Here is a 12261-nt window from a genome sequence, read left to right as displayed (position 1 = left end):
CTTTATTCATGACTTATGTGCTGCAGTCTGTATTATTTAATCTGTATGATAACAAATATCAGTGACATGAATATGAGCTGTTATTGTTGCTTACTGTATATGCATAATATATTATTCCTCCCTTTCAGGAGGAAGATTAAAAAACTGTTTTGTGTTTTATTATTGAGTAAAAACCACAAACATGAGAAGTTGTTTTTATCGATACAACAGATTCTAGATAAACCGTATAGCATTTTAGTATTTTCTCCACATGAGACCACCACTCCCCCATATCACAGCCTTTGTGAAGAGACAAAACTTGCCTGAAATTGAATACCCATTATTCTAGGTACGTTCTATTATGTATTGTTTAAAACTGGGGCATTATAATGTTTCTTCCCAGAAACACCCTCTCCAGTGCTGCATTTGCTTTTCTACTCACGATGACAAAGAGGACACCTTGTTTTAGGGCTCTGCAGTTAAAAATGTGGACTGTAGTTGGTTTTGGTCCTTTGCTTTTCTTGCTGCCTCTTGGAACAGTATTTGTTGGTAAGCAATTTACACTTTTAAATAAGAAATAATCAGTTATATTATAATTTTTTTTAAATCGTTTTGTTCTTTTATAGTACTGGGTGCTACACGTTTTTGTGATATTCTAACACTAATATAGTTTTGTAAGAATATTTATTATCTATATATAATTTGCATTGTTTCATAGAGTTTCTAAAAGTGTCACAATGACCGTAAAGTGTTAAAGAGAAAATCCAGCCAAAATACTAAACAGCCATTTGTAATTTATATATATATATATATATTTCTGGGTCAAACAAGACAAGTTGTGTTTTGCTATAGGGAGCATAGTGGCAGTTATCAACAAATGCAGCTTTGACTGATATGTGACAAGTTCACATCCCTCCCCTGTAGGAAAGTTGTAAATAAAGTATAAACAGCGAAGAAAAGTGGGAAAATTAAAAAGTAAGTTTTATGGCTCTAAAATTTCTTGAATGCAATGTGCACGTTTATCTAACAGCTTATGTTTATTGTTATGACTTTGTTCTTTAATTAAAACTGGATACTGTTTGCTTCACTGTCATATTCTTCTTCTTCAGTGCGTTGCTTTTATCTCACCTAAAGTTTAAAATTTCAGAACATGCCATTGCCAGTTTGCAGTTAACAATGAAAATCCACACAATTATAGGATTAGGGATACTGTCTTGCAGTGGTTTTCTGTTGGTTTAAACAAATAAAATGTCTAAGGTTCTTGGGGGGAGTCTGGCCTATGGAACGAAACCGCCTCCAGGTCACTGGAGGATCAACCACTCCTGCATCATTCCTTCACTACAGGTTATCACTGGCCAAGTTAATAAACCTATTCAGCACAAACATCATACATTTTACTTTTTAACTGTATTAAAACCAAAAGATCATGATTAAAGTTCCTGTCTTTAATGTATCCACAGTCTCACCAGTGCCACTGCAGAGTCCACGTGAAACCAATATGACAGAAAACAGTGTCAGAAGAAGAAAAAGAAGCTCTTCCTCCGCTGACACTGAAGGCTCTGCTTTGCCTCCAAAGATTCTGACTGTCTCTCATCTTTCTTCTCTCAGAGATCTGGTTTCAGAAAATAAAATCACAGGTTGTGCAATTTTACCATGCTTCCTCTTGCAACTCAAAACAGCATGATGAAATCAAAAAATGTTATCTGTAAACTGAAGATGACCTGAACCAAGTTGGCCTACTGTTTGCCAATAGGTTTTGCTGTGTGTTACCCTGTTGTACTATCGGATGGGTAAAGAGCCAGATCATCAGCACTATTCCACTGACTGAAAAAGTCTACATTGGTATTTTTCTACATCCTGAGCAGACATTTGTTATCTTTAAAGAGTAACAACATGTTGAACCAAAATCAGTGTTAAATACTGCTGTATACCTTTGGTGGTAGGGACAAACCACCAGATGGTAGCAAAAGAAAGGATTTTGACTTGTGTGCTTCTTTGGAAATCTGATTATTTAGCCAAAGCTCCACATTTCAACAGACCCATCTTCATTCTGTGTTTGCATTGCCTCAACACAGGAGGAGAGTTATAAAGTTGAGTAACATCTTTTTTGAACCCGTGAGGTAGACAGAAATAATGTTGAACGGGTACAAAAACTTTAAACTTTAAAAATAGCAACTGTGGCCATGAGGGAGAGAGAAGACAGACTGTGAGTGTGTTGTTAGCTGTTGGGAAGTTTACCACAGCCGCCCACGTCCCCTGAGTCAGTCCATCATGGGACATTAAAACCAGAGAAATCCTCTTGTATGTTTCTTTTGTTGTATTTTAATGATTTATTCTTTCAGGAAAGGACATTGTGTGCTGTGTGTACGACATGTGGTCTGATTTGACTTCATAAGCAGGAACCTCTGGGATATACAGTCCAGCCAAGTTCAAGGATTCATTTATTTAATAAAAACATTATTGAAGATAAGGTGAAAAATAAAAACATGTGAGAAGAAACAGACACAAAATTACTGGTTAATATTTGATATTTAATTAAAATTAGTCCAGTATGAACCGGACTGCGACAATTATTCACCTCAGGTCTGAAAATAAGCTGTCAAAACAGTTGTTTGTGTCATTTGGATGGATTATGCAAACTTCTAGAAATCATTTCAGTTGATGCCACCAAAGCTTGCTTTTATATTATCACTGTAATGCAACTGACATGAGAATTTCACTTCTTCTTCTTCTTCACTTCTTGCAGTTCGCTTAGCTGTCCGTGTCTCTCTCACTGGTCCGAGTAAGCTTCTTGACCCCCAGCTCCTCCTTTTCCTGAACAAAAAGGTCAGTAGGTCATACCAACACACACACAGGTGTTACCTCACATTGTTAACAATGTGAAAAGATCAATAAGGATCAGATCACCATTAACTTTAGTCTCATGATTTCAGTGAGAGGTGTTTCTTGTGGTGTCATAGCAGGGATTGAACATTGATATGATCAAATTTAAAATTAAAATCATAATTGGTGAAAAAGTTACCTCAGTCAGTCAGTAGGGCATGATGACGCAAATGGATTCTGCTTGCGGAAAAGATAAACAACAAATACACCGCCCAGCTAATCAATGTCCAGCCAGTCTAAAGGTCAAAGGCCGAAACCTCTGTATTGGTTTTGGTCAGAGTTCAAGGTTTATCATTTATTCATCAGCAAACAATGAGTCAATCTCACTCAGACTCAGTAGCGGAAGATATTTAATTTATATTTTACTTCATGAACTCAAGCACCTTTTTAATAAAAGAACAGGCATGAGTGGATTAAAGGATTACAGTCTCAAGAACTCAATGACTGCTGATGTAGTGGTGGGTGAGGGTTAAGGGTTGAAAGGCATTTTTGATCCTACAAAGAAGTCAAGCGTCGCCAAAGCTATCTTAACAATTATGTAAAAGCAGGTTTGACAAGTGAGGCTCTTGTGTTGCAGCTGTTGCTTATGGCTGTCCTCTCTCTCTCTCTCTCTTTCTTTTCTTTGAGAAGCCAGGAATCTACAACATTGGAGAGAAGGCAAGACTCTTTTCAATGAGAGTAGTGGGAATTAAGAGAGTGACCTCTGCACCCTGATTTCATCATCCAAGGCCCAGCCCAGCCCAGGATCTCTCAGATTATTTATGAGAAATATGTTATATCTTTGTTGAAGCCCGTGTTGCTGTTTTTATATGACCTTGTTTCATTATCATTGTTTTGTGTCTGGTTCCATTAAAGATTAACTTATTTTATCTAGTAACAAGTCTGTGATGTATGCAGTCGCTGATGCTTGGCCCCGCCCACTACACTGGCCAGCCAATAGAAAAGCGCGCTGAGTCTTTATTTCCCACCCTCCCTTGCTGGTTTGCCTGATCGTGAGGAAGTTTTTCTGCACTTCACCGGTCAGGAAGGTGGCGGTAGTGAATGGCTTGACGGCTCATTGTAAATAAAAACGGATGGCTGACTCGGCGTCCCTGGAGGACACGCTGCCCGATGAGGAGAGGGAGTTTCGGAAGATCATAGGTTTGATCGGAGGTAAAGAGAGGATTCATTTGGTGAGTGATCAATGTCAAAGTAAACAGGTGGACGGAGATGACGCTGAGATATTGCAAGAGTTCCTCCGTGAAATGTTCCCTGGCAGCCTGGCGAACAGCAACGGGCAGCCCCTCTCCTCTCCGTCAAACGGCGATAATGCAAGTGAAAAACACGTATGTTTCAAGCCAGAGACTGATAAAATCAACGAGATACATCTTACAGAGAGGCCCAAAGATTTGGACTTGAGAGCCTGTCCTGTGAGAGAGGACGGGGAGAAGGAGGAGCGGTCAACGCGCAATGGCAACGCTCAGAAAACAGCAACGCGGAGGGCAAACATTTACAGCCGAGAGCGAACCATTGATTCTGCTGTCATCATATTCATCTTCAGGCAGACATTTCTCAGCAAAAATACAAACGAACTGTGCTTAAAGGAGATCTTGAAGGACGTAAAGGCGCGTACGAAACGTGCCAGAATCGCCCGACCAGCTTTGATTGGATTAATACGCACCAGACAGGAGAGCGCCGAGACGCATCAGTGTGCGCAACTCCTGGAGCGTCTGATCCGCTCAGTGTTCCACAAACATTCACCAGAGACCGTGTGGGTCGGCTGTTTCATCCCGGAGACACAAACCCAAATAATCAGCATCAAGAAAAACGCCTGCAAAGTTATAAACTCATCTCAAACAGCAGGTGTAATAATGTCCACCATTCATTATCTTTAAGTAGATATACACTTCTTACATTATTTGATATTGCAGTTGTTGTTTTTTTCTGTTTGCCTAAAGCCACATGGTTTTTATTTTTTGCTCAGATCAGCAAGGCAGATGCTTGTCAACATGAAGTTTGAACTCTGGTGTGTTTAAACAGGGCACCATGTAGATTTGATAATACATTAAATAAAATATTAGATTTTGACAGAAATCTAATATTAAATCTAATATTAAAAGGGCTAGGCCTATTGTACAGATATTACACAAACAACTCATTGACATAATTATTACGGAGAGGAGTGATGCCATAGGAAAATAAATATGTGAATGAGAATCATAGAATCCATAGGAGTAACTACAGTTCCTAATATAGTAGCTATTTTAATGATATTATGGTAGATTTCGTACCCCTCTACGAGTCCATTGTTATCTCACTAATGAGCACTGTCACAGTGTAAGTTCCTGCAGGAATATTTGGCAAACACTGTAGTGATTTGTGTTTGTGCACTCCACTATATAGGTCAATCTATGACATTCCCAAGACCACACATTTCTGCACACATTTTTCTTCCCAGGCATGGCTGCAAAAGCCCTAGAACAAAAGGAGCATTCATGAAACAATCAGGCCCTTAGATAAGCTGCCAAATTGTTAAACGCTTCTTATTGCCTTTCAGATAATACCAGGGATACAGGGAACTCGCTTTTCTGGCCATTCCAATGTTTGTTCTGGCCTCAGAGAAGAAGAGCCGGAGGCCAGGCCAATGACTCTTCAACCAGCAGGAAAAGAGGTACCAACATCGGGTTCGAGTTCACCTCGACTGAGCTGCATTTCCATTCCCACAGGATATTTTCTTTAAACTCATCTTTTCTTTTCTTTTTTGTCCATTCTGTACACCAACATAGTCCTGTTCCATGGTCCTCAAGGGACTAATCCAGAATGCACTACATGAGCAAAAGCCATGGAGGCAGGTTGTCAGTCTATTACAGGGCCAACAGACATAGACGTTCACACGTTGACTCTTAATTAGACTCTCCTCGGATCAAATCTCACGCAGTCACACACAGGGGGAAACAATCTGTAATAGAAGAAGCAAGAACCAGTTTAGCCTCAATGTACTGGAATGCAATGTGTAAAAACAGTGTTGTTTGCTCCTGCTATCACTGTCTGTTCATCTTCATGTGGTGTACAACTGAAACAAATCCAAGAAATTAACTTGGGAAATTCAAGAATTAACTGACTGAAGTTGAGGCAGGTTGAGAGAAAATGAATGCAATGAAAAGTAAATTGAAACACACACACACAACATAATGACTCCTAGAATGCATCGGTCATCAGATCGATCATACAGACAACAGATTTATAGTATGATGATGTAAAATTAAGTCATGACACCTTTGATACTTTACACATATATAGGGAGCAGACAAATACTTAAATCCCACTGCTGCCATATTATATAATCATATTGATTGTATTTAACTCAAGTGAGTACCAGTGTATTCATTGTTTTTGTTTTGTTTTTCTTCAGGTGATACTGGAAATATAGAGGAAAGCATCCCTCTGCAAACCAATTCCTTGTCTGCTGTACCTCGTGTGGATGGAGAATCAGCTGGAGGAGACAGCTGATGACAGGACACATGACCTGGGGCTGGAGGCATATCACTGTAGACAGTCCTATTTTTACTGTGAAATTGGCCTCATGGTGCTACAGAGCCTTTCTACATGTTTACAGTGTTCCTTTGTGGTGCTCAGTATTCCCACTGCTGAGCCAACATGATTCTTGTCCTGAAGCAGTATGTTGCTAAATAGTCGCTGTTGCCATCTTGCTTTTTTTACACATTGTCTTTGATGTACAATGGTTAGTCACAAAGAGATACTGTGACCAGTTAGTCATATGTTGTGCTATTCTCTTTGGTTTTTTTTTTCCACCTAGATAGAGATTTACCTGCATATTTCACTAGGCTTACAGCAGAAGTACTCCTTTTTTAAAATGATGCTGAACACTGGATTACCTACTGGCCCCAGAACGGTGGCTTCAAGAACCCAAGGCTTCTTGTGTGTCATCTGGTTTGTGCTAATTGTATTGACAATTAATTGAGAATAAACACTGCCAAATCACAACATCAACTGACATAATAAGGTCTTGCTTCTTTAATAGGGGCCCAGCAGCTTCTTTTTTTTTTTGCCCCTGAGCCCCCCAGCAGGTTAATCCAGCCATGGTCAATCTTTTCTTTTTTTCACTTTCATTTATTAGAATTGTGTGCCTTAGATGAGTGCTATTGATAAAAGCATTATCTGTTAAAATAAAAAAAAAGGATGACAATACTTTTCACTTTTTGTGTTATGTATGTAGGCTTCTGGTCTAGACAGATAGACAGACAGACAGACAGACAGATATACTTTATTAATCCTCGAAGGGAAATTGGGTCGTCATAGCAGCCAGGTACATTTAAATACAATAAAATACAACAATAGAATAAAATACTTGGGTAGAAAAGATTAAAAAAAAGATAAACAGGTAGATAAGGTGTAAAGAAGGTGTAGTTGCACGATGGTAGTAATAGTACTGAATATTAGTCTGTACATTTATAATATAGCCTAAATATATAAATAAACACATTAAAGCTTGTGTGCATTGAAAAGAACATTAACTTTCAACAGACTACAAATAGGACAGTGGGGGATCTGGTTAGTGACTGAGTATAAATAAATGAATTAACCCTGTACTGTCATTTATTTACTGAGCCCTGCATGACAGCCACGTTAATGTCCAAGGACCCCATTTGTTAGGCAACCAACCACCAACAGCGACAGAAAGGCAAAAGAACTGATTCACGATAGACCACCATCAGAAAAGCCCGTCCATAAAATCGGATACGTTCAATTAATCTATCCCCATAATATATATTTTTTTTACATTAGATGAAAACTAAATGAAAACAAATGTTTTAAGGTACTACGAATTGACGCGACCCTGCGAAGATACAATGGCTACTATTATATTTATGTGTATTTTCAATCAGGCTTAAAAGAGGCCTGCCTGCTCGGAGGTCCTTGTACAACGGACTTGCGGTACCGGACAAAAAGGAGTTAGCAGCGGCTGCGTTTGGTTCCACTGCTGTGCATTTTCAGACACTACAAACCTTTTATTTTCCTTATCTTCCCGAAACAATCGCACGGATTCCCGCCGTCGAACCAGGATCGTGGGGCTGAGGAGGGAATAAAGAGCCAATCATGATAACATCCGCCGGTAGGTCGTAGGAGAGGGTTTTAGCTGCCTGCCATTGATTTAGCTGAGTCACACAGCTAATGTTGTCAGTTAGCCTGTAGCCGGTTATAACCAATAAATCCACGGAAATACTATTCAGGATGGAGTAGCCCTTTGAAATGTGTCTTTAGTGTAACAATGTGACGAATTTATTCCCTGCACGGCGGTTAAAATATATTATTTCGTTAGTAGTTAATGTAAGGTTAATGCTAACAGTCAGTACACTGTACAGGCTGTTTAAGTAGGTGTTCAAGTTCATGTTTATACAAACACAGGAATGGTTTTTCATCTTGGAAATAAATATAACATGTTAGCGTTCATATAATACTCCCTACTGTCAGGGTAGTTTCTTTTCCTTGAAGCGAAACAGGCTTTTACTTGACCACTGACCCTGTTAATCCTGCTAACGTTACGTTACAATATGTTTGACATCTGCCTTTCTTTGTTAGTTATAATGTGAAGGTGTATCATTAAATATAGTTAATTTGTGTTTTTATAATTGGGTAAACTTTTGATCAAATGCATTGTGCTTGTAATGTCTCTTAATGAAGAAATAATTATGGACAAATGTTGTATTTTGAAGTAAGAGCAGTACTAATCCCTCATATGTTCTACCTACCATACTGTAGACTGCATTGGAATATAATTGATTGAAAATGAAAGCATATGAACTTTATGAATCAAGCAACTCATCATGTTTGTTTTTCTTCTCTTTTTTTTTTATTTTTAGCTGGAATTATTTCACTCCTTGATGAGGAGGAGCCACAGCTCAAGGTAAGAACTGGTTGCAGAGTGATTAGACGGGTGCCGGAAATGGGAAACTTTAATTTAACTTCTAATAATTTTAATGTCATGTCAAATGCTAGTCAGAAGTATAGAGAGTACATGTAAGTGTGTTTTTACCTTCTTGTAAAAGCACACAAGTTTTAGGACACTGGCTCCTCTTGAAATCTTTCATAAGGCGCCAGTGGGAAAGCCTTCTGGAGTGCATCCAATACACAAACTTTAATTTCTGGAAGTGCTACAACTGCCCCCAAACACATTGATTAGTGTAGTGTATGTCAGATTGAAAGAAAAAGTTGAATGTTGATGCTCACTGGGCCCTAATAATAATAATAATAAATGCTTTATTTTTGGATAGGGACAGTGCAACATTAATGAACATCGATATTTAAACATCTCTGTAAACATGCTGGATTATAGCAAACCTGCTAGTTTGCATCCATAGTCCCTAATAAAAAAAATAGATAAAATACAAATAGAAGAGACAGCACAATACATTACACAATCAGAAAGACACCAGACCCACACAAGATATAACAATGCAATAAAAAGTAATGTTCAGTTCAAGGTGCAAATAGGGCTTCACACTTAATAAGTAAATATTATCGAAATTACAATATGTCCAAGTGCAATATCCAAATTTCAGAAGCTGCAGTTTTTTAATTAAGGTAAAATGTTCCACAAAACAGAATTATAATGAAGTACTGTCGAGATGCCCTGACCTACAAATCAGATGTAAGAAAACACTTATTTTGTACAGACCTCAACAAATGTCTTTTTATCATTATTGTTTTTTTTAGTGAAAATGAAAATTGTGCTGCAGAAAAAAATCATTCTGACTAACTGCGAATCATATCGCAGTTGCAATATTTTAAAATATTTGCGATATGATTTGTTTTCACTATATTGTTCAGCCCTTGGCCCAAACTGTTGAAGTAATGCGTAAACTAAACTGGATCTCATGTTATGACACAGTTGCAGTGTGACAAAGGGTAAAAAAATAACATGTAAATGATGTATTTGTAACATCTCTGTTTCACTTGCAGGAGTTTGCTCTTCACAAGTTGAACTTCATTGTGAATGACTTCTGGGCTGAGATTTCTGGATCAGTAGATAAAATGTAAGTACTATTGATGAGCAATAACTTAAGCCCCTTGTGTTCTTTCTTTGCCCACAGTAGGGAGAAATGTTCTCAAAGTGTACTAGGAGTGTGACAAATTTACCTGCCTTACAAGTGGTGACACATACAGTATTGACACACTAGATGCAGATGAAATGTGCCTCATGATGACCAGTAGAGTACTGAATGTTCTTCCAACGTGTATGATTGACTAGAAGGTTTCAGATCTCTGCAGCCTTCCTAATTTCCGTTTGCCTCTTTGTGGCAGAAACTGCTCTATGATACAGAGAAAAGTTCATTTACATTCAGTAGAGATGGAAATGATCTCTTTGCTAGTCCGATCTTTTTCATTGTTACCTAACTATATGTTGTCCACTTCCAGCGAAGTCCTTTATGAGGATGAGACGTTTCGGAGCAGAGCCTTTGCTGCTCTGGTGGCCTCCAAGGTTTTCTACCACCTCGGAGCCTTCGAGGAATCTCTGAACTATGCTCTCGGTGCTGGAGAGCTCTTCAATGTCACAGATGACTCAGAATATGTGGAGACCATCATTGGTGAGTGAAACAAAAACAAGTTGTCATTTCCTGGACTTACCTGCTTATTTAGTGATCATGTGACATTTGTTTGGATACTGCTATGAACCTTGTCAGTGACGTAAACAAGTTAAATGGAAAAAAAACTAAATTCTTACCTCCAGTTTACAAACCTACCAAGGTTTTCTGGTGGAGAAAGCCAGTGAATAACATGGAATACTGACTTGAATTACGTTGTTGAATTTAGTAATCAAATGGACTTTTTTGTGTCTTCTCTTAGCCAAATGCATTGACCATTACACCAAGCTACGTGTAGAGAATGCTGAGCTGCCCGAGGATGAAGAGAAGAAAAGCATTGACCCACGCCTTGAGGGCATTGTCAACAAGATGTTCCTGCGTTGCCTAGACGATCACAAGTACAAGCAGGCCATTGGCATTGCCCTGGAGACGAGGCGACTTGACATGTTCGAGAAGACCATCTTAGAATCGGTGAGCCACTATTGTCATTTACTTGAGATTAGTTTTTAAATATCTCCTACTAGCTTTAATGCTCACCAGAATAGCCCTAAGTCTTGTGCAAGAGTCTAGCATACTTGGTATAATAATACCAAAACTTTGACAGAGCTTAGGAGAATCACTTGATTCACATACAATAAATGTCTTGGTGACACTGACTAATTTCACAGTACATAAGTTATAATTCTTACACAAGAGTAAAAATGTTTTACTTCCTTGATAAGGTTGATAATTGCTACCCCCGTCCCGCTCCGATGACAACTTATGTATCTGCGCCGATCAAAGCATTCGTAACTAATTGGCTATGTGGAGCTTTATTGATCCGATCTGATCTTTTGTTTTACGTCAGCTGTCACACAGCTTTGTGGTGCAGCCATTGTTGACTTTCTTGCCGTTTCTTTCCTCCACTCTGCTCTGTGAGAGTAACACCGCGGGTAGGGCTGCTTGTGCTCGGAGGAGAGAGCAGTAGAAATTCGACAAAACCACACTCAACACACCACTGCAAGTGCAACAAAAGTCCCACAAACAAAAAGCTATGTAATCCACGCAAAATATGTAGATACGACGAAAATAACACTCACAGAATACAGACTGTTCATTCTAGTAATTCTGGCTGCATCGAAGCACCAAACAATGGACAGACAGAAACAAGACCAAATAGATTACGGAGGGGTTTGTTATTTTATACTTTATTGTAATAAAGAAGAGCTTTGATCCAGGCATTTTGTTTCTTAATGCAATGTAAAGCTATTTCATTGTCAAGTATTTACATTGTATTGAGTAACTTTAATGAACTTCAAGTGTGCGTTGTGCACTGTATGGTCTAAATCCTTTTTTTTAAATTTTTTTACAAAGGATCGAATTGGGACTCCCTATTAGCAGATATTCAATACTTAATGACTTGAATCGGATCAGGGGCTAAAAAAACCTTCATCAGGACATTCCTAATTACTACTCTCTGTTACTTTCTCCTCAGACTGATGTGAGTGGCCTCCTTGCCTACAGCCTGAAGGTATGCATGTCCCTGATGCAGAACAAGAAGTTCCGCAACGAGGTGCTGCGGGTGCTGGTCAAACTCTACATGAACTTGGAGAAGCCTGATTTCATCAATGTCTGCCAGGTAATCCTCAAAAACACTTTAACAATACCAATGTAATAAATACAATAAAAACATGTCCTTCAGACAGATTTGTTCTTGCACGTTTTAGTCAGTCACATTTTAGTGTAGTTTTTTTATTTTTATTTTTACAGAAACCTTGATTTGTAAGGATACTTTTAGGACATTTTGTTAAAGTGGTAGTTGCTACCACTAGTAATG

General features: G+C 38.6%; 2 protein-coding genes and 1 long non-coding RNA gene across 4 annotated transcripts in view; all 3 read left to right on the top strand.

Moving 5' to 3' along the window:
- Positions 1-426: 426 nt before the first annotated feature.
- LOC127350664 (uncharacterized) lies at positions 427-2248 on the top strand. Its single transcript, XR_007880616.1, has 3 exons — positions 427-528; positions 1237-1323; positions 1440-2248. It is a non-coding gene; the product is annotated as an uncharacterized LOC127350664 (long non-coding RNA).
- A 1584-nt stretch (positions 2249-3832) lies between these two features.
- Positions 3833-6852, top strand: LOC127350663 (uncharacterized). 2 transcript variants are annotated; one of them, XM_051377483.1, is made up of 3 exons: positions 3833-4700; positions 5399-5512; positions 6254-6852. In XM_051377483.1, the coding sequence occupies exons 1-3, from the start codon at positions 3936-3938 to the stop codon at positions 6269-6271; spliced, it is 897 nt and encodes a 298-aa protein (XP_051233443.1). In that variant the 5' UTR covers positions 3833-3935; the 3' UTR covers positions 6272-6852. The 2 variants fall into 2 exon arrangements, with proteins under 2 accessions (XP_051233443.1, XP_051233442.1); XM_051377482.1 differs by having other exon boundaries at positions 3836-4704.
- Positions 6853-7789: 937 nt separating this feature from the next.
- psmd1 (proteasome 26S subunit, non-ATPase 1) overlaps positions 7790-12261 on the top strand; it is a 41452-nt gene continuing 36980 nt past the window's right edge. Inside the window, exons 1-6 of the mRNA XM_051375576.1 lie at positions 7790-7975; positions 8724-8767; positions 9823-9896; positions 10279-10448; positions 10708-10916; positions 11920-12063. Coding sequence (XP_051231536.1) covers positions 7960-7975; positions 8724-8767; positions 9823-9896; positions 10279-10448; positions 10708-10916; positions 11920-12063 — 657 coding nt within the window. The 5' untranslated portion in view covers positions 7790-7959. The remainder of the gene's footprint in view (positions 7976-8723; positions 8768-9822; positions 9897-10278; positions 10449-10707; positions 10917-11919; positions 12064-12261) is intronic.

The sequence above is a fragment of the Dicentrarchus labrax genome, unplaced genomic scaffold, assembly GCF_905237075.1.
Source record: "Dicentrarchus labrax unplaced genomic scaffold, dlabrax2021, whole genome shotgun sequence".
Taxonomy (NCBI): Eukaryota; Metazoa; Chordata; class Actinopteri; family Moronidae; genus Dicentrarchus; species Dicentrarchus labrax.
Note: the sequence above shows the minus strand (reverse complement) of the source record. Positions and strands in the feature narration are given on the sequence as shown.

Excerpts from the sequence above, each read along its gene's own strand:
- LOC127350663 (XM_051377482.1), top strand. The coding sequence starts at position 3,936 with ATGGCTGACTCGGCGTCCCTGGAGGACACGCTGCCCGATGAGGAGAGG. Across the intron at positions 4,705-5,398 it reads AAACTCATCTCAAACAGCAG|ATAATACCAGGGATACAGGG; the intron begins GTGTAATAATGT and ends ATTGCCTTTCAG. Across the intron at positions 5,513-6,253 it reads TTCAACCAGCAGGAAAAGAG|GTGATACTGGAAATATAGAG; the intron begins GTACCAACATCG and ends GTTTTTCTTCAG.